Source organism: Danio aesculapii, chromosome 12 (assembly GCF_903798145.1).
Source record: "Danio aesculapii chromosome 12, fDanAes4.1, whole genome shotgun sequence".
NCBI classification, from domain to species: domain Eukaryota; kingdom Metazoa; phylum Chordata; class Actinopteri; order Cypriniformes; family Danionidae; genus Danio; species Danio aesculapii.
This window is the reverse complement of record NC_079446.1, coordinates 50,532,602-50,559,998: the sequence shown is the minus strand read 5'-3', so window position 1 is coordinate 50,559,998 and position 27,397 is coordinate 50,532,602. Positions and strand designations below refer to the sequence as shown.

General features: G+C 41.1%; 1 protein-coding gene and 1 long non-coding RNA gene across 3 annotated transcripts in view; one reads left to right on the top strand and one right to left on the bottom strand.

The window, feature by feature from the left end:
* The first annotated feature begins 1,831 nt into the window (after positions 1-1,831).
* Positions 1,832-2,790, top strand: LOC130238275 (uncharacterized). 2 transcript variants are annotated; one of them, XR_008838624.1, is made up of 3 exons: positions 1,832-1,913; positions 2,127-2,243; positions 2,718-2,790. It is a non-coding gene; the product is annotated as an uncharacterized LOC130238275 (long non-coding RNA). The 2 variants fall into 2 exon arrangements; XR_008838623.1 differs by having other exon boundaries at positions 2,715-2,785.
* A 4,861-nt stretch (positions 2,791-7,651) lies between these two features.
* The window catches only part of LOC130238386 (rho GTPase-activating protein SYDE1), a 46,245-nt gene continuing 26,499 nt past the window's right edge, over positions 7,652-27,397 (bottom strand). Inside the window, exons 3-9 of the mRNA XM_056469383.1 lie at positions 26,876-27,286; positions 21,379-22,176; positions 20,881-21,110; positions 16,173-16,299; positions 15,540-15,709; positions 13,491-13,776; positions 7,652-10,507 (exon numbers count right to left, since the gene is read on the bottom strand). Coding sequence (XP_056325358.1) covers positions 10,086-10,507; positions 13,491-13,776; positions 15,540-15,709; positions 16,173-16,299; positions 20,881-21,110; positions 21,379-22,176; positions 26,876-27,286 — 2,444 coding nt within the window. The 3' untranslated portion in view covers positions 7,652-10,085. The remainder of the gene's footprint in view (positions 10,508-13,490; positions 13,777-15,539; positions 15,710-16,172; positions 16,300-20,880; positions 21,111-21,378; positions 22,177-26,875; positions 27,287-27,397) is intronic.

Genomic DNA, 27,397 nt, shown 5'->3' with positions numbered 1-27,397 from the left:
GTCAAGCATGAAATTATTGGAAATTATTAGTATTAAATTGAATTCTTCCTGAGGTATTTCTGTGAATTACTTTTTTCTATTTCCAATATTTCCCAAATGATGTTGAACAGATTCAGGAATTTCTCACAGTATTTTCCTCTAATACTTCTAATAAGTCTTATTTGTTTTATTTCGGCTAGAAAAAAAGCAGTTTTAAAGCCATTTTATGGTAAATATTATTAGCCCCCTTAAGTAATATTTGTTTTTGATTGGCTACTGATTTGATTGAGTGTGTGTGTGTGTGTGTGTGTGTGTGTGTGTGTGTGCACAGTGGAGCAGATTGAGGGGTTGCAGCATCTCCAGCAGTGTTGGGTAAGTTACTTCTAAAAGTGATTAATTAATAATTACATCATTAGAGTTGTATTTATATGATTTTTTATTATTTGAGTGCATAAGCAACAGAAATTAAACTCTTTTCATTCTGTCAATTTGATTCAAGCATTGCCTTTCACCTGTATTTATCATTCCTAAGCATTTGATTAACATAAATAGCCTTCCTTTGTTAACAAGTAGAGCTACTCTGCACAAAACAGAGAAAAGGTGAACAACACATAGTGTGCATTAAAACATGAAATGTTTCACACATACCACACTCGCCGGCCACTTTATTAGGTACACCTTACTAGTACCGGGTTTGACCCCCTTTGCCTATAGATCAGCCTTAATCCTTCATGGCATAGCTTCAACAAGCTACTGGAAATATTCCTCAGAGACAGCAGTGGTCTTCTGCTGCTGTAGCCCATCCACCTCAAGGTTGGACGTGTTGTGTGTTCAGAGATGCTCTTCTGCAGACCTCGGTTGTAACGAGTGCTTATTTGAGTTACTGTTGCCTTTCTATCAGCTGGAACCAGTCTGGCCATTCTCCTCTGACCTCTGGCATCAACAAGGCATTTGCGCCCACAGAACTGCCGCTCACTGGATATTTCCTCTTTGTCGGACCATTCTCTGTAAACCCTAGAGATGGTTGTGCGTGAAAATCCCAGTAGATCAGCAGTTTCTGAAATACTCAGAGCAGCCCGTCTGGCACCAACAACCATGCCACGTTCAGCGTCCTTTAAATCCCCTTTCTTCCCCATTCTGATGCTCGCTTTGACCTGCAGCAGATCGTCTTGACCATGTCTACATGCCTAAATGCATTGAGCTGCTGCCATGTGATTGGCTGATTAGAAATGTGCGTTAAAGAGCAGTTGGACAGGTGTACCTAATAAAGTGGCCGGTGAGTGTATATAGTCACTGGTTAATTTATAAATCTATAAATTTCCTCTGCATGTGCAGTCGTCTGATAAATGTAAATAATACTGCTTCTCTGAATGGATTATACAGAACTGTTAGTTAGCAGGCACATTGGCAGGACCAGAGAGAACCTGTGGAGATTTTTTTGCTATTTCTGTGCAGAACTTTACACAAAATCTAATCTGAGATACAGTAGCTAAACAGTGAAACACATGAAATAAAGTGATGGACAGCTGTCAATCAAACTCTCTCTCTCTCTCCTCTTCATGCTGCAAAACAAAACATTCATTCAAATGTCTTAATAATAGAGCCTTTAAATATAGTTTGACTGGTGTGTGTTGCAGGAGGAGTGTGTGTATGCGCTGGAGTGTGTGTGTCGTATCACTGCTGCAGCTCGTGGCTTTCTGACACGCAGACTCTTACACACACACAAGATCACACACCTGCGCAAAACCATACAGGTACAGACACTCAAACACACATTAAAGATACAATATGAACATCTCCATGATGTGCGTGTGTGTGTGTGTTTGTTTCAGGACTCCAGAGAGCTGCTCTTCTGCTTCCAGGGCGATTCACAGATGAAGAGAGTCTCTGTGTCTCATCAGGACCTGATCCTGCAGGAGAGACTCACTGCACAGGTGACACACACACACACGCGCTCTCTCTCTCACACACACACTCTGACACATTAAGACAGAGACACTCTCACTCACTCACCCATACACACACAATCACTCACACACACTGTCTCTATCTCACTCTCACACACACAGTGACACACACACTGTCTCTCTCATACACTATCACCTGTGTGTGATGTTGTCTCTCTCTCTCTGCTGTGTGTGTTTCAGCTGCGAGCGGCTCTTCTGGAAGTGCATCAGATCTTCTTCCTGTGGCCACTGAGAGACCGACTGACCCTCCTGCAGCGGGACAGAGAGAGACGCAGAGAGAGGACACACAGAGACACGGTATACACACACACACACATAAAACATGTGCTCATATACAAGCAAAACATTGCAATGAAGGTCATACCCACGTCATCATTACAGACATTTCTGTCCTCATAAACCACATAAACACACACACACACACACACACACACACACACACACACACACACACACACACACACACACACACACACACACACACACACACACACCAGGATCCGGCTCATTACTCAAGTGACTTACACACACACAATCAGAGATACACTCATAGATATACACACACAGACACACACACCTTCAGATATGCATAAACTCAGAAACACACACACAGATACACTCAAGAGATATACACTCTTACTGACACTGCCACCGATACACACATATATACTGTATATACACACACACACACACACACACACACACACACACACACACACACACACACACACACACACACACACACTGACCATATTCCCATGTATCCAGCAGAAGGACAGTCCTGCATACACTCGTTTGCTGTCCTCGGCCACACAGAAAACACTCCGCAGGAAGACTCAGAGGTGAAGCAGTGTGTGTGTGTGTGTGTGCGTGTCACCTGCAGCATCTTTAACATCTTTAAAACATATCAGCGTGTGTGTCTGCAGGAGTTCAGCAACGAGCAGTGATGAGTGTCTGAATACCCCACACACACACACACACACACACACGCACGCACGCACGCACGCACACACAGATCCACAGGTAAATAAATAATGAACATGGTGTCATAACAGTTACATGTTTTAATAAATCTAATAGTCCACGCTTGACCCAAACGTGAAGAATTAAGAGTTGGATTTCTATCGTCTGTGTTGACATTCATTGGGAAATTAAGAAGTATTAAGACAACTGATTCAATCCCTTAATGAGTAACTAAACTACTTTCCAGACACAGTAATTAGTAATTAGAAGTCATTTAAATGATGTGATTAATAATTAGTAATATCTGAACTCACACTGCACTGATATAACTACATCACACACTCAATAATTACAAATAATACAAGTCACTAATTCGAGTCCCGGCTGGGTCAGTTGGTGTTTCTGTGTGGAGTTTGCATGTTCTCCCTGTGTTGGTGTGGGTTTCCTCCGGGTGCTCCAGTTTCCCCCACAGTCCGAACACATGCGCTATAGGGGAATTGATCAACTAAACTGGTCGTAGTGTGAATGAGTGTGTGTGTGAATGAGTGTGTATGGGTGTTTCCCAGTACTAGGTTACGGCTGGAAGGGCATCTGCTGTGTAAAACATATGCTGGAATAGTTGGCGGTTCATTCCACTGCGGCGACCCCTGATGAATAAAGGGACTAAGCTGAATGAATGAATGGTTTTAAAGGTGCAGTATGTAAGTTTGACACCCAGTGGTTGAACTAGGTGTTGCTATACCGGTTCAAAACAAATGCAAGTGCAGGTTGCCAGATTGACGACACCAACAAAGGCATATTTAAATCATGTGCTGTATTAAAGCAACGGCACGCGATAGAAGGAATATTTTCCCTATTAAAAGGCTTTTGTTCTAACCAACACCTGGAACTGATATATTAGAAACGGCTTCTATTTCTCACAGCTGAAAACTGACAATGATCAGCTCAGGTAGAGCTCATGTGCTTTATTCAGTGTTAAATGCTCATAATGTGAGTCTGAATGCCATTTTACAGGACATTTATCACCAAATACTGAAAGCAGCAGCAGATAGTTCAGCTCAGATCTGCACAATAACATAAACCGTTTGAGACTGAACTTTAGAACTGAGACTCCACACTTCAAACCAACACATATCAGTGATTCAGCATCTACATTTATTAATGTTAAAGAGGTCTAATATGTATTTTTTAGATTATAAACCATAGCATTTGGCTGGAGTGCAGTGAGTGCACTATTCTGAGCTTCTGAATGGCTGTATTTACATTTCTGTCGTGTTTCGTCTGCTGCAAACAGCCAAACTGCTCATCACTGTGCATCTCGTCACGAAGTGTGTTGTTAGGACACGGGGTTACAGTGTGACCTGCTAACCTAATGTTTACACTTGTAATATTTATATTATTTGCTAATTAATAACCTCTTGTGGAACTCTGAATCTGTCTCATTTCAGAGTCTGCTACTGTCCACCAGAGGTCGCATTTCAGTCACAGACGCATGCTTCCAGAGCCTTCTTTACTGAATGATTGAATGAAATACGCTGTTTTCCTCCATCTGGCAACCCGGGGTGCTGAAATATAATTGGCTAAACTGGCGTTGGGCGGGTTAAAGAGACCAAAACAAAGACAGACGTTGCATGCTGCACAGAAAACACATGTTCACAGCAGAATATCTGACTTCAACATTGTTTCTCAGATACACAAGAATGTTCACTGAGCATGTTTCTGAATATCTGCACACATGTGATGGTGTTTTTATGCTTTAGAAGAGTCAAACACTGACATACAGCACCGTTATATAGACAGAAAACACACTCTGTAATTGTAGAAACAGAACACTGTGCTTTATTTCTTCATCATAACACTGAATGGTTGATCCTCGTCGTCCACACACACACACACACACGCTATGCATGAGCACAGACAGAAGTGCTTACTGTTACAGGTGCAATAAAAATACAACATAATAACACTGTTTATACAACTAAACAAATCTGAAGTCAAATAAACACACACACCTGTCTGCTCCGTCATCATGGCCTTTATATTCCACTTGTAGCTTTTAGAGTCGAATCACAGTCAAGATTAATTGTACCGCGGTAAAATATAAAACATAAAGCTGCTCTCAGTCACACACTGATCTCAAATCAGCCCAAACACAAGCTACAAAACCACACACACACATACACACACACACACACACACAAGTGCAATAATCCATCACAAGAGTCTTTGGCATGATCATACGGGTTATTATTATACAAGTCGACGTCTCTGCTGAATTAAAAATGCATATAAAGTCCTGAATCTGAAGGTTTCGCATATTAAAGTGTGCAAGTTATGAATGAACACTATAAGAGAGTCTTTAGGATTGTCCACTTGCAATTCACACACAAATGAGGTTTAAGTGAATGTTCTGGGATCAGTGATGATGAAGATGAGGAGTTTTTATTTAATTTCTTTAAAGATTTTAATACTCGTTTACATTACAAGTGAGTTCACATCTCAGTTTGTGTGTCAGAATTAAAAGTGAAAAAATTAATAATGCACAATTTGCATTTTAGTTTAGTTTTAATAGCTGCACAAGTCCTTGATTTTTCATATCTTAATTTACTTTTATGTCACCTCTTAAGGCCCAGGGTGGTTTTCTACATGCAGTTTTTATTTCTCTTTGCTATTTGGGCTTATTGGAACCTGATTAGAATAAAAATCTAAGTGTCATCTTTTGATATGATGTACTTTTAGAGAAAAATGATGTCCATATATGTAGACTCGAGGTCTGAATATACATACAACACTTTTTCCTGACTGTTTTTAATGCATTAATAACACATACATATATTATGAACATGTTTTGACTATCACAGAGTAAAAACAACATTTTTTGGACAGTTAAAAATAGTGTTTGGGACATTTCATACACTGCAAAACTACTATTTTAAATAGCCACTTAAGAGCTAATAAAGCATGTGCTGTCCATGTATGTGGCCACTAAAGCCCTAGGAGGTTAAATTAATTACATTTATTCTCATAATGTTTAATTATTTGTGTAGAATTCTGATTTTATTTTTTCTTGTATGTCGAGTTTTTATATTTTTTTCTTAGAATTCAGAGAAAAATTCACAATTTAAATATTTTTTCTGAATTCTGAGTTTATTATTTGCAATTTCATTTTTTATATTCTTAGTTTACAATCTCACAATCACCTTTATTTCCTCGTAATTCTGATATTTCTTTCTTAATCATATTCTCCAGCTCTCTGAAACGGACCTTTTCAAGCTTTGATCCTAATTGCAGCATTTCGCTTCAGTGTGCTTCAGTGTGAGTGTGTGCTTCACGCTCCTGTCAGTCTCTGTTCATCTAAAACTCCACATCTATAATCCTCTTAGTCTATGCTGACATTATCTTCAGCAGCTCAAACACTCTAATGGTTAATGGACAGACGGCTGCTTCTCACTCAGGGCTGCTGAATTCATGTTTACCATTAGAGGCTGGAGATATTCACACGCTGCTGACACACACACTACTGGATTTAAACCCCGCATAAAGGGATCTCTGCATAATAGCTCCCATTTTAGCCTCACGTTCTCAACATTATATCAACTGAACCCAGAACATTTCTTAAACACGAGCTCACGGGAATGTCAGAAATACTTTCACAATTACACAGCACACAGGAAAAACACAAGAGTGAAAATAATGCTGGTGCTGGCAGAGAAACACACACGCACGCACAACGGAATGATGAAACACATACAGCAGCATCAAGAGTCCTACATACACTTTGCATCAGAGAAACCGCACACACACCTGCGCACACACACTCATCCTTCAGCTTTGATGATTAGATATGCATCATTATAATAATCCATACGCGTCAGAAGAATCAAATCAGACTTTTTGTGCTTATAGATATTACATTACAGTAGCTGCTATGAAATATTCTACAACGCACAATAAACACAGTCATACACTTAAAAAAATGATATAGCATATTTGTCGGAGTATTACATGTTTTATATCTTATAGTGTCTTATATGATGCAATGCATGCAGTAAAGCAGCACAGAACGCTGCATGTGAGCCCGAGATCATGGTATAGATCTCTTAAACTCAAGTTTTGCTTTAAATAAGTTCATTTAGGCTCTGTGTTTATATTAAATATTGTTCATAAATGAATGCTGCAACTGTGAGACACTCAATTATTGATTCCTGTTTGGAACGGAGTTAAAACTGAGCAGGATGTTGATTTAAAATAAGTTTTATCTGCAAAAGATTATTTTGTGCTAAGCATTTTTGTCATTTTCTATGTCGTTTTCTAAAAAATGATGCGTATTTATGCTTAAAGCGTGACAAAATAAGTCAGTGGTGTCATGTTATTTAATTAAATTAGTCTTATTCAACCATATTATTTTAAGATATTTATCATTTAAATGAGATATGATTATTAACGTTTTAAGATGCATCTTGATTTAACATTGTTTAGATATTCATCTCTGAAAACAAAACAAAAATATAAAGGAGAGCACGTTCTGCAGAGTAAAACGCTTGTAAACATTTGATTTTCTATTTTATTAACTGATATTTTGCATTATTTTTGAAAATGATAATGAAGTATGAGCTGTGCACTGATGCATCTTCCCCTGCTGTGACTTGTTTTTCAGAAAAATGTTTACATTTTTGGCTGAAATGAATGCAAACAGCCTCAATACTGTGGATGCAACTGAATGCATGTTATTATCTTAAAAACTCATCTGGAGCTGACCGATGTGCTCGTTTATAGGCATGTCACAGTCCATTTTAATCTTGTTTTCTAGGATATTTGTACTATTTAATGCATCTGTATTTAATGCATCTAAAATAGATCCTGATTTAATAATGTTTAGACATTAATTTCAGAACACAAGACAAATATACTAAGGAGGAGGCTTTTTTGCAGCGTTCTTCTAAATGTACTGATATTTCTGAATGTAATATTGAAATGTAGTTTTATGCACTTGCTGTTGTCCATAAAATATGTTATTTATATTCATTTTGGCAGAGATTAATGCAAACAGAGCCTCAACACTCCACATGCAACTCAATGCATGGTTTAAAAGCTGCAATATTTCAAATAAATGCATCTGGAATGGAGCGATGTGCATGATTACAGGCAGATGTTGATTTGTTTGGCTTGAAATGAACGTGCCGAAGAGTATTTTTGTCTTGTTTTCTGTTAAAAAATAAAAATTTAACATAATTAAACCAAGATATTAGTACTATTTAATGCATCTAATTAATGCATCTATATTTAATCTCAATTAGATGTTCATCTCAGAAAAGACAAAAAGCTTCTGTTTTAGCAGCGTAAAAGTATGCAGCTTTTTTATATTTACTGATATTTTGATATTACTGATATTTCTGAATGTAATATTTGAAATGTGTTTTATGCACCAATGCAGCTTCACTTGCTGTTATCCAAAAAAATATGCTAATTATATTAAGTTTGGCACTGATTAATGCAAGCAGAGCCTCAATACTGTACATGCAACTTAATGCATGGTTTAAAAGTTGCATTATTATTAACAGCGCATCTGTAATTCTACAGGCAGATGTTGATCTGTCTCCAGGTCTGACTATTTAATGCATCTAAAATACATCTTGATTTCATTATGTTTATATATTAATCTAAGAAAACAAGACAAAAATACTGAGGAGTTTTCATAGCAGCGTAAGAATTACGCAGCTTTTTTTACATTTACAGATATTCCTAAATGTAATATTGAAACTATATTCCTGAATGCATTACTGAAATGTGTTTTATGCACCAATGCAGCTTCACTTGCTGCTTTCCAGAAAATTTTACTTATATTATTTTTGGCACCGATTAATGCAAACAGAGCATCAATACTGTAGATGCAACCTCATGCATGCTTTTAAACGGTGCACTATTTTTAACCCTGCATCTTAAAAACACGTCTGATTAGTGGAAATATCACACATGCAATTGAATGCATGGTTGAAAAGTTGCATTATTTTTTTTAAGCGCGTCTGCAGATGTCTACAGGCAGATGTTGATCTGTTTGGTTCTCTCTCTCTCTCTCTCTAGGTCTAAAATGAGCGTGTCAAAGTCCATTTTTGTCTCGTTTTCTTTTTTTTTTTAAAAAGTCTAAAATTATAGATAAAGATACATTTACTTGACACACGCTTACATTTAAAACATACACATGTCAACAAAATAAACAGTCAATAGTGTGGGGGAAAAAATGTTCATTATTATTTTCTGACCCTACTGGAAATTATATTTAGTCTAATTCCAGCATAACTCGCATTAGATTAAATACAATTAATACATTTTTATAATGCTTCTCTATGTAATAACGTTTAGATATTCATCTCAGAAAACAAGACAAAAATACTGAGTTTATAATGCAGAGTAAACATTATGCAGATTTTTATATTGACTGATATTTTTATTGTAATATTTTAAATGTGATTTATGCACTAATGCAACTTCACTTGCTGCTTTCAGAAAATATGCTAATTATATTAAGTTTGGCACTGAATAATGCAAATACTGCACATGCAGCTTAACGCACGCTTTAAAAGTAGCATTATTGTTAACGAAGCATCTTAAAAATGCACCCGAGTAATGCCAATACTGTAGATGCATCTGAATGCATGTTTGAACGTTATTTTTCAATCTCAGTTTGATAGTACTGATAGTTCTGAATGTAATTTGAAATGTGATTTATGCATCAGTGCGATGCAAACAGAGCCTCAATACTGCACAAGCAGCTGAATGCATGGTTTAAGAGGGGGTTTTAATGCATCGTCTGAAAACATGTGTGGAACTTTCTTTTATAATTACTGATATAACTGAATGTATTAGTGAAACTTCACTTGCTGTTGTCCAGAAAATATGCTAGTTATATTCATTTTGCCACTGATTAATGCAAACAGAGCATCAGTGCTGTAGATGCAACCTAATGCACGGTTTAAAAGCTGTATTATTATTAACGCAGCATCTTAAAAATGCACCCGAGTAATGCAAATACTGTGGATGCATCTGAATGCATGTAATAAACGTTGCATTGTTATTAACACAGCCTCTTAAAAATGCATCTGACCAATGCAAATGCTGTGGATGCATCTGAATGCATGTAATAAACGTTGCATTATTCCTAAAAGCGCGCGTCTCATTCTACAGGCAGATGTTGATCTGTTTGGATAACTCTCTCTCCAGGTCTGAAATGAGCGTGTCGAAGTCCTTCAGACTCAGTCGGCAGGTGAACGGAGCGTCGAAGTCTAGTGTGAAGTCGTCCATGTACAAACCGTCCGCCGTCGTCCACACTTCCTGCTTCTTTTCCTCGTCGCTTTCACTTCCTGCCACCTCATCGTAATCTGCCTCGTCGTTGGACAGGAAGTCCCGCCCACAGACGCTCCAGTCGCCGGCGTAACGGTTGCAGGGTGGGCTCTCCAGCCGGCCGCGCCCCCTGCGGGAGACCACCACTTCCTGTGCCGGAGGAAGATCCACATGGAGCGGCGCTCGCTGACAGAGACGCACTGATGCATTGTGGGAGGCCTGAGACTGATCGCAGTCCTCCAGCACTTCATCTGTAGGCACTAGAGAGAGAGAGAGAGAGAGAGAGAGAGAGAGGGCACTATAAACACATTTCTGTCTAATAATAAGTCAATAAACAGGAAATCAGCACAACAATGGGTGCATTTGTAGTATTTTCTAAATATCAATACAAAATGAGAGCATTTATTAATTATTAGTGAAGCGTTACGAGACTAAAACTCCTCCTGCAGGAAGTCTTTCCAACAATCATGACGCCACGGCGCTGAACTACTGAAATGGGTTTAATACTTGATATAAAAGACTTGGGTCTCGTCTATCAAATCTGAGCTTTATTCTGTATTCTCTATTGGATTCGGATCAGGTGATTGGCTGGGCCATTCTACAGCTTGATTTTCTATCTCTGAAAGCATCTGAGAGTCTCCTCGGCTGTGTTTTGGATCATTGTCTTGCTGAAATGTCCACCCTGGGTTCATCTTCATCCTCCTGCTGATGTAGATGTTGGACTGAAGCAGCTGATGTTCATTTAAAAATGTCAAAAATTATGACGCAAGGCTCAGACAGCGTCACCAAACTGTTGGCTAGTGCCTAAACCATTCAGAAACTGAATACTTTATATGCGACCTTAGGTTGTCTTGTTAGACAAGTGCTGCTGTCACAGCACCAAACAAGTGACACACAGCATCACGCTCTCTCTCATTCATACACACACACACACACACACACACACGGATGCGCATGTGCTCGATCGCTCAAGCATCGATATCATTAGACCACCCGTTCCCGTTTAAATGACACCAGAGTTACCGACCGCTCCCGCGCTTTATTTGAAAACTTATTCCCGCACCGCACAAAATCTGTTCGGGTCTCGTGGCGCAGCAGCGGGAATAGAGACCTTTAGTTTGTATTTACCACGTCTCCCTTCTTGTTCGGTCAAAACCCGAAATACTGCCAAACGGCAGAGGTTGTGTTCTTCTTCGAGACAGGTCACTTGGTGCACGACTTGCCATCTTACCTCACCTCTCTCCTCCACACTGTCCTGTGATGACAATCACGCACACGCATTTTTAGGCATTAAATAAATAATATTTATTATCTAATACTTGTCTCCTATATAAGAGCATTGTTTTTTATGACGGTATAGAAACTGACACCGTTGCTATTTTTAGATCCCGCGGGAAAACCATATTACCGTATTACCACCCAAGCCTAATGCACTGCGTTCTAAATCTCTGCTGGTGTGCATACAGTTAGTCATTTGCATAACACACGCCCACACCAGCTCCATATACGGGCTTTCCTGAAAGCGGCACTTGTAAAGAGAAAATTACAAGTCAAATTATGAGGCAAGAAGAGACAATCGTGGCAAAACCAAAATAAAATGTCGTTTGACAGTAATGAAGGGGTTTATATTTGAATGTGGGACCCTTTGAAACATTTGTGTTCGTGCTATGTGCATGTGTTATGAGGAAATGCAGGCGTTTTCTTAATGTGTTTGTGTTGTAAGGATTCGCAACATGTTTACTCTCAAACCCTTGAAGATCTTTCCTTAAGTTCCTCCTGTTTTTTGTAATTGCATGCGTTTTTGAACTGCATGAACCGGAAGCTGCAGCCATCTTTATTCTGTATCATGATGCAGTTTTTACAGAAACTGAATTATAAATGAGAAAACAGGGGGCGTGGCTTGTTTTTTCTACTGCGAGCTGATTGGCTGTAGTAAAGTAGGCGTTTCATTCAGAAAGATGGGGAGAAGGGTTTGGGGAGAGTTAATACAGCCTAACAGACTCCTCCTCTTCCTCACCATTTCTGTTTGATGTCAAAACTGGCATCTGAAGGGGTGTGGTTAAGTATGTTAGCCCCGCCCCCAATGCCTCAGACTGACCTGATCTGAGAATCGAACTGAAAACAATCCATTTTCAATCATATTTCAATTAAAGAGTAAACTATTGTTGTGTTCTTAATGACATGCACAGACGAATCGTTCAGCACAAAACTAGCAAAATCAACTAGCAAACAAAATCCATGAGTATGTTTACATGGACACCAACAGTTCGATTTTAATGCGATTAAGACAATACTCTAATTAAGACTCGACCATGTAAACAGTGATTATTGATTATTTAATTCAATTAATGGAACTAAACAGAAATGGAGTTAAGACGTGTGGAGTATGCCGATTTTATTCGCATTATTGAAGTAGACACTGAATCAAATCATTACCATCATGTAGGACATTTCGCCGTGTTTTGCGTCAGGATGTCTGTCTGACAGTATTATCTGCACCTACCGAGTCAGTGCAGACCACAGACACCTGCATCGTGAAATGCGGAGGTTTTTTCTCTCATTCAGCGTGCGGTGTTAAACTCTATTAAAACTACACTCTTCTTGTCGGTGCCTATGGCATAGATAAAAGTGCACCGACACATGCACTCTGGTGTTCGTGGCGACCTAGGTTCGACTCCTGCCTCGAGGTCCTATGCTTATCCTTCCCCTCTCTCTGCTCCCTACACTTTCCAGTCAATTCTCTCTACTGTCCTGTCAAAATAAAGGTCAAGACCCACTCTTCCAGCAGTTCATACTCATCCAATATCTGGTTTGTCATGGGGGGCATGCATGAAATGTTCCCGAATGAAAGTGAAAGTGCCAAACTGCAGTTAAAGTCCACAAATTAATAATGAAACACCTAAAATTACATGAAACTCCAGAGGAAATGTGGATAGCGCGGTGACGCAATGATGTTAATCGAATTATGTGGTATTACATGTAAAACGAAAGGAAGGAACATTCAAAAAGCAGCTCATGTAAACACCTTCATCTCATTACTGTCTTATTCAGATTAAGGGAAATATTACTGATGTCCATGTAATCATAGTCAGTGTTAGTTTGGATTTCATGTGTACTTTAAGCTCTCTAACTGTAAGAATCCCAGAAAAAACTGCAGGAATGATTTGAGAGGATGAATGCACAGTGTGTGTGAACGGCCCCTGAAACAGAGTAACAGGTCACAGGTCAGTCAGTGTATCTCACCAGGCCAGAGCTGCAGGAGGTAATGCAGAGCTTCAATGTGTCGTTTGAAGTCCACGGCGCTGTTGATTTCTTCACTGTGAGCGAAGCTGCGTCCCCCCCGCGCGGCCCCGGAGCCCGGCAGGACCCCCCCGCACGCAGGAGCCGACAGACCCGCCTGCCAACACTCCTGACTGGGCGTCAGCAGCACCGGCCCGAAACACACGGCCAGATTCTGACACGTCATCCTGTTGCTGTCGCTGTAGGATGCCACCAGACTCAGATGATCCAGCAGGAAACACAGAGTCGCCTTCAGGAGAGACACACACACACACACACACGTTTACATGAAGAAGCAGATGAGAAAGCTGTTATTAATGCAGGAGATTCACACTCTCTGCTTGTTTATTCTGGAAGAAAAGCTGGAAACCCTCAAGACTGCTGCTGCTCAGGAGAGACACACACACACATACACACACACACTCTCAATGTTTCACACACACACACACACTCAATAGCCGCGTTTCCACTAACACGCCTAAAGTGAGTGAGCCAGGGCCAGTCGAGTTTCCAGTGTCACTTCAGGGGCCTGATCGGGCCAGAGCGGGGCTTTCTCTGGGCCAGCGGTCGGCCTTTTTCAGCTTGCTGAATACCTTGAGCCAAAGAGGGCCAGCTGAGGCTTCGGGGCGGAGTAAAAGGAGAGGCGGAGTTTGCTCGAGTCTGTTAAAGATGGCGTGCTCCATTACACTAGTTTTCAGATCGCAAACGAGTAACTTACATGCGCTAAATAAGTAAATAAATAAATCAGGGAAAGAAAAACATGTAGCTGGTCAGTTTAAGATAGGCTATTCCATACAACACCTTACGGGCTAGGGGTCTTTTTGCTTATGACCGCCCTAATGTTTCCATTTTAAATGTAAGGCTGCTGCATAAAATAATAGAGTTTTAATTTACAACTGCTATTTCTCTGCTGCGGTGATGCAGTGGCGCAGTAGGTAGTGCTATCGCCTCACAGCAAGAAGATTGCTGGTTTGAGTTTGCATGTTCTTCCTGCGTTAGCGTGGGTTTCCTCCAGGTGCTCCGGTTTCCCCTACAGTCCAAACACATGCGCTATAGGGGAATTGGGTAGGCTAAATTGTCCGTAGTGTATGAGTGTGAATGAGTGTTAGTGTGGATGTTTCCCAGAGATGGGTTGCAGCTGGAAGGGCATGCGCTGTGTAAAACAAATGCTGGATAAGTTGGCGGTTCATTCCACTGTGGCGACCCCTGATTTGTGTGACATGCTGCGGGCTACTAGCCCCACTGTGAAAACGCGACATGATTTCGGCCACACTACCCAACCTTCCGGTAGATTGGCCCAGCCTGAAAAAAGCCCCGGCTCGCACTGGCCTGACAGTGAAAATGAGGCTATTGTCTCACACACACACACACACACACACACACACACACACACACACACACACACACACACACACACGTTTACATGAAGCATTCATTCATTCACACACACACACACACACACACTGACTCTCACACACGTACACATGTACACACACACTCACTCACACACTTATTCATACACGCACACACACATTCATTAATTCAATCACACACACACACGTTTACATGAAGCATTCATTCATTCACACACACACACTGACTAACACACGTACACAAGTACACACACACTCACTCACACTCATTCATTCACTCACACACACATTCATTAATTCAATCAATCACACACACACACACGTTTACATGAAGCATTCATTCATTCACACACACACACACACTGACTCTCACACACGTACACACACACACTCACTCATACTCATTCATTCACTAACACACTTATTCATACACACACATTCATTTATTCAATCACACACACACTCATTCACTCATACACGCACTCATTCATTCGCACACACACTCGTTCATTCATTCAATCATACACACACATAAACTCAATCACACACACACACAGCTGACTCCCAGTGTGTGTGACTGCAGTTGCAGTGAGCCGATCAGCGTGTGTGTGTGTGTGTGTGTGTGTATCTGCTGTTTTACCCTCTCAGGCTCCGGCAGACACTGCAGCAGATTAACGGTGCTCTGGGATTTCTGAGCGTCGCTGTCGTTCCTGTACGCCGGACGAACCGTCATGGCCTCTAACACCACCTCATACAGGGTCCTCGTGATCAGCGGAGACGGCAGCTCACGCAGGTAGTCCTTCAGAATGCCTGAGCACAAAATCACACACCAATCCAGAGCAATTATACATGTGAAAACCTCACACACACACACACACACACACGCACACGCACACACACACACACACACACACGCACACACACACACACACACACACACACAATACCCTGCTGTTTTACTCCATATAACAGACAGAAACTCTTCAGCACAGGCCTATCTAAAGGGTTAACGCTAACAACTGTTGATCAACAGGAAACATTACACGTTACCTCTTAATCCTAACAGGGAAAACCAGCAGCAGTCAAGAACACACGATTATCTGCTGTCATGAGGCTTAACAATCAATACATGTGATTATAATGGAGGTCAATGGAGCTAAGACAGAGTCCATCTGCCCAGTCCAGCAGGGTTAAATAACACTAGAAGACATATTAAAATGCGTGGGCTCTGAATAAACGTGTTGTGTGTTGTGTGTGTTGGATTTTGACTGACCTGTGATGACGTTCACATCAGGATAGAGCTCGTCGTTTAATGTTACTGCTGCACTGTCTCGCTCAAACGCATCCCGCAGCTCCTTCTTCACCGCTGCAGAGCCACAGAGACGATACAATCCCACCACCTGCAGACACACACACACACGCACACACACACACGCACTCTTTTAGCACTGGCTCATTTAATCCTGACACATCCTTTATACTGCAGACTTTAATTGAACAATATTTCATTGAACAAATGTCTTTGATCAAAGAAAAATCTATTAAAATTGCATTATTATTATTATTATTAGACTTGTTTATTTGTGAGGTGTGTGTTTGTGTGTGTGTGTGTATTTTTGGTCAGTTTTATATTTTCTTCTAATTATTTTTTGTATAGTTTTAATCTTCTGAATTACTGTATTGGCGATGCGGTGGCGCGGTAGGTAGTGCTGTTGCCTCACAGCAAGAAGGTCTCTGGTTTGAGTCCCGGCTGGGTCAGTTGGTGTTTCTGTGTGGAGTTTGCATGTTCTCCCCGTGTTGGTGTGGGTTTCCTCCGGGTGCTCCGGTTTCCCCCACAGTCCAAACACATGCGCTATAGGGGAACTGATCAACTAAATTGGACGTAGTGTTTGAGTGTGTGTGTGAATGAGTGTGCATGGGTGTTTCCCAGAGATGGGTTGTGGCTGGAAGGACATCCGCTTTGTAAAAATCGTGCTGGATAAGTTGGCGGTTCATTCCGCTGTGGCGACCCCGGATTAATAAAGGGACTGAGCTGAAAAGAAAATAAATGAATGAATGAATGAATGAGTGTATTTTTCTGATATTCTTCTATTTTTAAAGTGTAATGTGCTTTGAGAATGAAGTTAATTAAGGCCCTATTACTATTAATTATTACTATTGTCATCAATTCATTTCTTTTCTTTCTGATTTTTTATTTATATACTGTAGCTCTAAAAGTGCTGTTTTAATGTAAATCATGCATATGTTATATTTATTTTATAAGTATTATAGATCAATAATTTCAGTAAGTTCTGTTGTGAAGTTCTCTAGTCTGGCTCACGGCACCAAACTGTTGTGAAATTCTAAGAGGAGCTCAAAACACCAGGGAGAACTTTGGGTTGTCTTCAAAGCAGAATCCTTTAATAAGAAGAACTCAGCGTGGCTGTGGTGTCATCGAAAGAAAACTCTCTACTGTACAGCAAGCACTAGTGTTGTTGTCGGCAGGGTGAACTGCCTTTTCAGGCCTGATCTCATCAGCATGTACGTCTGCAGAGTTGATGACAACATATTAGAAACCTGCCCAGCTACTGACCACATTAAAGGGGTTTCTTCAACCTGAAAGTTTCACCCAAAGACAAAGGCAGAAAACAGTGTGCTACATGATGTTCTGGAGACCAGTCCCGTCTGACCAGCTGACCGAAAAGAGAAAACACCAGACACAGCCATCCTGTGAAACTGACCATTTGTATTACTTTGGAGACAGGCAGGGCTCAGGAAACAAGACATTTTAGGGTCTGTCACACCAGTTATATACAGTATATATAGATAATATCAATTTATAATCGCACAGTTCAGACAACAATACACAAAAAAAGGGTTTGTCTTGCTTTATTCATTCATTCATTCATTTTCTTTTCGGCTTAGTCCCTTTATTAATCCGGGGTCACCACAGCATAATGAACCGCCAACTTATCCAGCACGTTTTTACGCAGCGGATGCCCTTCCAACTGCAACCCATCCCTGGGAAACACCCACACACACATTCATTCACACACATACACTACGGATAATTTAGCCCACCCAATTCCCCTATAGCGCATGTGTTTGGACTGTGGGGGAAACCGGAGCACCCAGAGGAAACCCACACGAACGCAGGGAGAACATGCAAACTCCACACAGAAACACCAACTGACCCAGCCGAGGCTCGAACCAGCGACCTTCTTACTGTGAGGCGACAGCACTACCTACTGCACCACTGCATTGCCGTCTTTTGCTTTATGATTATATAAAACTCTTAAAATATTAAAAATAATAATAGAAAGTAAATGGGAATAGTTTTCAGTGGACTTTAAAGATGTCTCTGTGTGTGAAAGGTAGTGTTTGACACACTGAGCATGCTATATAGACTTTCGATTTATTCGATTTATTTATTTATTTTTATTAAACACTTTTTTAAAAATGCTTTGAATCTTTGTGTTTTCATTCATTTCCTACTGGTGGCCATTTTTGAGCACAAAGGACACATTAAGGAGTTTTTTTGCCAACCACTTAAAGGGTCAGTTCACCCAAAAATGAACATTTACTCACCATTTACTCTCTCTCAAGTGCTAATAAACCTTAATGACTTTCTACATTCTGTTGAACACAAAAGAAGATCATTTAAAGAATGCTGATAACCAGTAGTTATTGACTTCCATAGTAAGAAAAACTAATACTATAGAAGTCAATGGTTACAGGTTTCCAGCATTCTTCAAAATATCTTCTTTTGTGTTCAACAGAAGAAAGAAACCTATAAAGGTTTGAAACAAGTAAAGGATGAGTTACTGATGATAACAACTGAAATGTTTGTGAGGTATCCCTTTAACATTGAATCAAGTCTTCATTTTGTGAATGTTCAGATGGCAAACTTAAAAATAACCAAGTCTATTTATTTCTCTACCTCTAAAAGTGTGTATTTATACATTAATCTAACATGTGCATATTTTATACTCTAGTCCAGCGGTTTTCAAACTGTGTGGCGTGCACCACCAGGGGGCGCCAGCACTTATTAAAGAGGGTGCGAAACATTGAAGCAAGCACTGGAGTAAATGATGATGAGGAGTTTTATGTGTTCACTAGAGGGAATATGATTAACGTTAGCTCCACAGCTAACTATCAGGCACATGTAGAGTTAATGCGTTCCAGTAAAATATATACAAATAAAATGGAGCGGGTGCTTTATAAAATGAATGACGGTGAATGAATGAACGTCAAACCGGTGAGCCATCTGACAAAACAGAGCTCTTATGAATCAATTCAGCAGGAAGCCCATCCGGATCTTTCACTAACTCTGAGGACTCTACTGAATATGTTTACATGGACATCAGTAATTCGCCTTAATAAGACAATAATATCAGTAAGGTGTTAGGTGAAGTGCTTTTTGAGTGTTGCGTCAGCAGGATATTCACATTTCCTGCAGAGGCTCATGTCATTTTGGGTGTTTCATCTTTAATTTTTCGACTTTACCGCAGTTCGTTTCAAGTTTCACTTTCACTCATGAACATATCATTCATGCCCCCGTGACAAACTGGGATATTTGACACGAATATGAAGGACTGGTGGAAGAGTGTTGTTTTAAAATCTGGCCAAAAGTCCTACATGACAGTAATAGTTTGATGGCGGTGTTTACTTCAATAATGTCTCTAATATCTGCATACTCCACATGTCTTCATTCTGTTTAGTTCAGTTATGACTTCAGTCAGATTAAGGTCATCAGAAATCGCTGTTTACATGGTGACTCTAATCAGAGTATTGTCTTAATCATATTATAGTATCGTTGCCCATGTGAACACACTCAATGTTGGACTCAACCACACCATCAGGGCTCTGAGATTTTGGCTTTGTGAAGCAGCATTTTCTGTATGCACATCAAAAGCAAGTATGGCTCACGCTTATTGACAGTGGAAGATGATTTACGGTTAGTCGTGTCAGGAATCTGACCACAGATTAGCATGTCGTCCTCACAGAAACAGACTCAGCCATAACACTGAATCAGCTGAGCTGTATATTTATGTTTCAATGCACAGTAATTAATGCTACGCTCTTTAAACGCGGCGAGTGATATGTGAATGATGTTTGCACATGTATTATAATTTTGGCTCGAAGGAGGGGTGCCTGGGGGGTGTCCAAAAAATTGGAAAACCCCAGCCTAATATTTACTCTCCATCGGTAAATTCAAACAACCAAAACAAAACTAAATATTTGTCAACTTTTGGTATACATTTGTTTGTCTTCTGTCTTGTGATTAAATAAAAAAACATCTAAAAACACCAAAAATATCAATAAAAATAAATCATAAAAGGTTTTCAGTGGAGTTTTGGAGGTGTCTGTGTGCCACCGTGTTAGATTCTTTCTATTTTTATTGAACACATAATTAAAAAATGCTTTGAATTTTTGTGTTTTCTAATCATTCTCAATGGGTGTGCATTTTTTTGGCACAAAAGACAAATTAAGGGTTTTTTCCTCCAAACACTTAAAGGGACAGCTCTCCCAAAATTAAAAATGAACTCAATATTTACTCTATTATTATTATTATTAATAAGTCTATTATTATTATTAAGTAATAATACTATTAAGTGATTATAAACATTAATGAGTTCCTTTATTCAGTTAAACACAAAAGCAGATATTTTGGAGAAAGCTGAAAACCTGTAACCATTGACTTCCATAGTAAGAAAAACAAATACAATAGCAGTCAATGGTTACAGGTTTTCTGCTTCCTTCAAAATATCTTTTTAATGTTATGAAGAAATAAACGTTGAGTAATTTATCTCTTTAATAGTAATAAATCTCTTTAATAGTTGATGTGGCTCCTCTTTTTTGTCAAGACATGAACTGTTCAGATTAAGGGAAAAATATTGAAAATAAAATAATTCAATTAAATGAAAAAAGCATTTAATAAAATGATTTAGCCCATAAATGTCCTCTGATATGGTTTATGTTTGATCTGGAGCAGGTCTCACCCTCAGTCCTCTCCTCTGGATCTCAGAAACACACTTCTGGATGATGAGCGGCACACGGAGCGCAGTGTTCTCCTTCTCCACCAGGGGGCGCAGCTCCACGCCGAACACCGCAGGAGGAGGCAGGTCTCCGGGGCGCGGGAACGGGCTCACAAACTGCTCCAGCAGGGTCAGCTTCACATACAGCAGACCGCGGGGCTCCAGACGCACACACAGATGCTGACTGCGAGACGCTGCCGCACACACACACACACACACACACACACACAAAACAGAGAGTAAAGATGCAATAATGCAGCATCAACACATACACAACATCTGAAAAACTTCATATTCACTTCATGAGACCCTTGGGAAGGATAATAGCAGATCATTTAGCATCGCTCCTCAGATAAACAAGTGCGTTTACTTAGGATGATCCTAAAATATCTGCACACATGCTGGTATCTGAATGCTTCAGAAGAGTCAAAAGCGTACTCACAGCGGCTGTAATTCCCTCACCTTTGAACAGAGCCGGAATGGCGACCGCACCCACACAGCACACCCGGTTGCGTGCGGGAGCACCGCTAGCATTAGCAGACGCCGGCGTTAAAATCACCAGCTTGAGCAGCCGTGCCCGCTCCAGCTCCAGATTGAAGGTGTGGTTGAGAGGAAGACACGCCCCTCGACAGGTGAGCAGGGAGGTGCGGGCGCGGGTCACTCCGTCCACCTGAATGGCACAGAAGACTTCTTTGCTAGCTTTATTAGCTCTGAGCAGCTCCTCGACTCCTAGCAGATGCACCGTCAGCAGGCCTGACAGTCTCTGAGCGCAGCGCGGCTGATCCGCCAGCGAATATAAGCGGAAAGACTCTGCGTCCGCCACGGAGAGCGACTCCTGAGCCGTGGGTGACCCTTGACCTTTAGGCAGCAGCTCAGGCGAGTCTCCATCACTCAGATATCCTCCTTTATTAGCAGAGCGGGAGGATCTGCGTGCGGGCCGAGCGGGAGCGCTGGAGTCCAGGTGATATCTGCTGATCACGTTGGAGGACTCCTTGCGTGTGTTTGTAGGCGAGGCTTCGTCTGACGCGGTGTGTGTGCTGCTGGCGCTCGCTGCGTGACGCTGCTGGTTCCGAGACGAGCGCAGACTCAGCTTACGCCGTAGTTCCGGGAGTTTCTTCATCTTCATGGAGAGCCGACGCACCGTTCCTGGAGATTTGATCCGGTCCATCACACTGCTGCTGATTTCTGCTGGAGCTTTCTTCTGTGTGTTGGGACTGTCTGAGAGCGCAGCGCTGATGGAGTCTGAAGGCAGCACCAGATCTAACACAAGACAAAAACACAAGTGCATGTTCATTGCAGGTGGAGTTCGGGGCTATTTTTTAGGGCGCACTCACACTATGCTATCCGAACCGTACCCAGGTCCGTTTCCTAGATGGTTTGAGAAGTGTGAGTGCTCTGAATCGGGCTCAGGCGCAGTTCAGTTGGCCGGCCCTGGCCTAGTTGGAAGAGGTGTGCATGAGCGAGGTTCACTTGGGCTCAGGCGTGGTGTGCTTTTAGTGTGAGTGCACGAAACTGAAGACGAGACGTGACTTTAAGGGACTGTTTCATAAGGATTTATTAATCAATCTTACCGTTTAATGAACACAAACTGTTGTAGATTATTATTAAAGACCCAAACCCCTCACTGCACCACAGCTGCACCTTCAGCAAACCTCCTAACTCCTGCAGCACCAGGACTTTATAATTGTTTATGAGTGTCAAATGTTGCTGATCTGTTCTGTGAATATAAGACTGCGTATCTCTGCATATCAAACCACTGAAACCATATAACGATATAAAGAAATCTCCACGGTGCTGAGCGAGAGCGCTTCTTAAGCTAACAGCGCATCATGGATGATGTAAGTATGCTCAGGCCCGAATGCAATGTGAGTGCGGGTCATCAGGGGAGACAGACAAGCGTGCTTCGGCCCGGTTCAAGGCAACTGTTCATAGTGTGAGTACACCCTTAGTTCCACTCCCGCCAGGTTTTATTCCACACCTGACTGATCCTGCTTTATTTTCAGCTTATGTTCACCTGCTGCCCACTTAGAATAATTTTCTACCCAACCCGACCGTTCCCACTAAATTCAGATCTGGTTTCCAGAATCTCACGTTTAAATTGGGCACTACCAAAAGAGAGAGACAACAGATAAAACTGTAGGTTGTGCAAGGATTGTAGGCTGAATGTCAGTTTTGTTTGCCCCTTTGTGATGACACATGAGTGCTGCCTTAAAGCTGAGCTTCCAGTCTTGTGACTTCTAAAGAGTAAACTTTGAGGTGTTATCACAGAGCAGAGGGTCATTTTTTCCATTTGCATCTATGACACATGAAAAAGACTCCCGTACATCAGACTAGCCTGATGTGGGTTTCCTAAAGCCTGGATTATACTTCTGCATCGAGTGATCGGCGTGACCCACAGCGCATGTCATTTGCATTGCCGTGTATACTTCTGTGTGCTGTTTGTGTTCCTCTGCTATACACCTCCGAAACACTAGCTGGCAGCAGGTGTTTATGTTTCTCTGTGTCGAGCTTCTTCGCTGGTGTTTTGTACTTTTCCGAACGCTTCTTTAATGTACAAGTAGCTCAGACTCGCTCATTTTGAAGCGGGAAACTGGCGGACGTGCAACTTTAATCATAAGGTAAACACAAAACAACAGTCTGCATCTGGAGCTCCTTTACAGGACTACACACTTGTAAACACTCGTTTCATCAGGCTCGCGCGGCTCTCTGTCCCACCAAACTCGTCAGCACTACTAAGTCGACCAATCACAGAGCTTGCGCTACAGATCCTTGCGACGTTACGTTACATTTTTTGAGAAGTGCACATCAGCGTCACCGATATAGAATAAAATCGCTGTCATAAATATTTTGAGTGTAAATAAAATTGACGCATCTGTAATTATAAAATCGTAAAGGAAAACGGAACGTACTCAAAGTTACGAGGGTACAATTTTAAAATCTGCTATTAGAACAGACACAGATATGACATTTTCTTGGTCTGTTCGTATATGACTGATAATTTTACGATGGGTGTACTTTACATAGCGAGAGTCATCGATCACAACAGCGTGCCTGCTGGACACTCGAGCTCACACACACCGTCTCAGGTAAGATTTCTGTTATTCCCTCTTTGAGAAATATCCGTCATGAGCTGTAATAAAGGTTGAGACTTAATGAGGTCCACTTTCACTGTGTTTCTTGGACATTTTACAGAATCGTAATTAAGAACGGGGCGAGGATAGAGAGCTAGCATAATGTAAGTTAACGTGACAGGCAGCGAGCGCACAGTCTCTCAGTGAATCACTGAACAGTGATTAATTCCACGTGGAGTGTCGCTGTTTGATTCGTACTCATAATCAGGACTTCGTGTCCGTGGTGAAACTGTATTTGGTGTGTGTAAAGTACACCCATCGTACATTTATCAGTCATATACAAACAGACCAAGAAAATGTCGTATCTGTGTCTGTTCTCATCGCAGATTTTGGAATGGTACCCTCGTAACATTACGAGTACGCTCCGTTTTCCTTTAGGATTTTATAATTACAGATGTAGCTGATGCTGATCGGTCAGCTTGTATTTTGTTTATTGTTTTGTATTTCCTTATTGAGTGTTTATTGGTTTATGTTATTAATTTCCTTGTTTCCGGTTGGCTTGAGTCGGAGGTCACTTGATCTTTCTTGACTGATTTAACCTGTGAGAGTTTTGCTCTCAAAACTCTTGATACGAAATCAGTTCAACTTCACCGTGCACTGTTCACTATTAAAGAAATCTGCTTAGCTGGGAAAATTTGATTGGTAACACTTTAGGCTCTATTTTGACGATCCATGCACAAAGTGCAAAGCGCAAACGCATTAAGGGCGTGTCAGAATCAACTTTTGCTATTTTAAAGACTGAAAAATCTGCTTTGCGCCGTGGCGCATGGTCTAACAGGGTTGAGCTTATTCTCTTAATGAGTTAGAGGTGTGTTTTGAGAATAAACCAATCAGAAAATGTTGTATCTGTGTCTGTTCTCATCGCAGATTTTGGAATGGTACCCTCGTAAAGTTACGAGTACGCTCCGTTTTCCTTTAGGATTTTATAATTACGGATGTAGCTGATGCTGATTGGTCAGCTTGTATTTTGTTTATTGTTTTGTATTTCATTATTGAGTGTTTATTGGTTTATGTTATAAATTTCCTTGTTTCCGGTTGACTTGAGTCGGAGGTCACATGATCTTTCGTGACTGATTTAACCTGTGAGAGTTTGTATGGATAGTAAAGTGAGATCTCAACGCAGGCACCTGTTTAATGCTCCTGCTTACTCTACAGCTGGTTATCAGGCCACCACAGTAAACTACACTGTGTTGCATATTATTTGTTTATTTTGAGGTCCCTTTTGATTTGTGTTTGTGTAAAACATTCGGTTTGTTTATTTTTCAATAAAGGAAACGCATATGGACATCAGTATTTGGAAGCGTGGACTGTTTTAATAATAACCGGCGGGTAGCTACAACGGATGCGTGAATTTTTTTTACGCACGAAATATTTATGACAGTGATTTTATTCCATACACCGACAGCCATGGCGAGGGCTATGCGACCACTCATAGGCTGCGCCGGAGCATACACATGCGCTTGACACAGAAGTATAAATCAGCCTCAACAGTAAACTGAGCGTTTGCTGAAGGACAGCACATCATCGCTTTGCTCTCCAATATTGGTAAACAGTCTTAGGACCGTAATGCAGATGATGCACACACAGACTGTGTGAATAAAAGCATGTGCAGATATCACTGGTCATGTGTTCATCATGTGTAACAGTCGTGAGCACTGGCTGTACTGGTGCTCAATAAGAATGAGGCAATCACAGATATGCTGTTCTGAAATAATGTCAGGATATTGTCAGACCGCCCGCTCCTGTTATTGTTAGACAGACCACTAACCGCTTTATTATTCGCAAATTTATTCCCACGCTGCAAGAAATCTGGTCAGGTCCCGCAGACATCTACATGCAGGCTTGAAGGGTTAGTTCACCCCAAAATGACATGGTGTAATAGTGAAATGATCATTAATTCTTTGAAGCATTCGCTCATCTTCAGAACACAAATGAATATCATCTATAGGGGTGTGACGAGATCTCGTGTTGTGATTTAATATCGAGAACTGGACCTTAAAATAAAGTGTGAGCTTTATTTCTTAACCCTTCTGTGCTGTTGGGTCGTTTTCATCCACTCCAGGGTGATTTTCAGCCTTAATTTGACCCCAATTTTCTCTGCGTTTCAGCAAATGGGATGATTTTTGGTGACAAATTTCAGGAAATACTTTTTTCTAGGAAAATGCTTTGAAAATGATCAACTCAACAATACATTATAGGCAAATGGACTCTCCTTTGGTGATGTTGGTGCAGTTTTTGCTCCATTGACCTCCATTATAATCACATTTATTGATAGCAAAGCCTCATGACAGCAGATAATCGTGCATTCTTTACTGTTGCTGGTTTAACCTGTTGGTATTAAGAGGTCAGATGTGCCATTTATACTGTTGATCATCAGTGTGCAGCATTAACCCTTTAGATCAGCCTGTGCTGACGAGTTTCTGTCTGTTATATGGAGTTCAGTGGAGTAAAACAGCAGATTATAGTGTGTGTGCAGAAATACACTCACTGTGTTTACTGTATTCTGACAGCTGAGGGTGGCATTTTGAGTTTCTCACATAGATCAAGATAAGTGAACTGCACAAAAGTCTCTCACACACACACGCACACACACACACACACACACACACACTTTACTCCTTATGAAAGCCAGAAACTTTATTTGTTGCACTGCAACTGATGATCAACAGTCAAAATGAACCGTAGTAAATGTGAGGCTAGAGGCTAGTAAATGTGAACAGCACACACGGGTTAGGAGCCTGTTCATGAATCTGCCCACTGCTCTGCATGTTGGCACTGCAGCTATAAGTGTGTGACAAACTCTTACATAATGGAAAACCTGAGCGTACCCAAACTATCCGCCCCGATGACGTCAGCCTCGCCTTGGATGCCAGTTCCACTCGAACCCCCCGTTTTTTTATTCAGCTCTCTATTCTCTTTTGCAAACCCTTCGATTTCTCTCTTCCTCCACGGGTCTCCGTATCCATCCTGAGCCGCTCCGACACCAGGCCGCGGGTCGTCCTCTTCAGGAATGGGGTTGTACCAAATATTTCCCTCTCTCTCCGGGCCCTGTCGCCACTCTGTTATCCTGGTTGGAAGGGTTTCATCTGGAGTCTGGGGTTTTCCAGTGGACAAAACCCAGGCCCGACTGCTCCGGTCGAGATGCTGAAGATATGCACCCTGACCGGAGATCTTCGCAGAGCTTGAAGACACACACACATCCATATATGTTGTAGATGGAGGCGTCAGCTCTGGCAAACCTGCATTACACACAGATATTCAATCACTTAATATACAGTTGAAGCTCTCCTGCATATTTTATCCCAAATTTATGGTAGTAAAATTGAATATTCTAATGTCATTTTATCCAT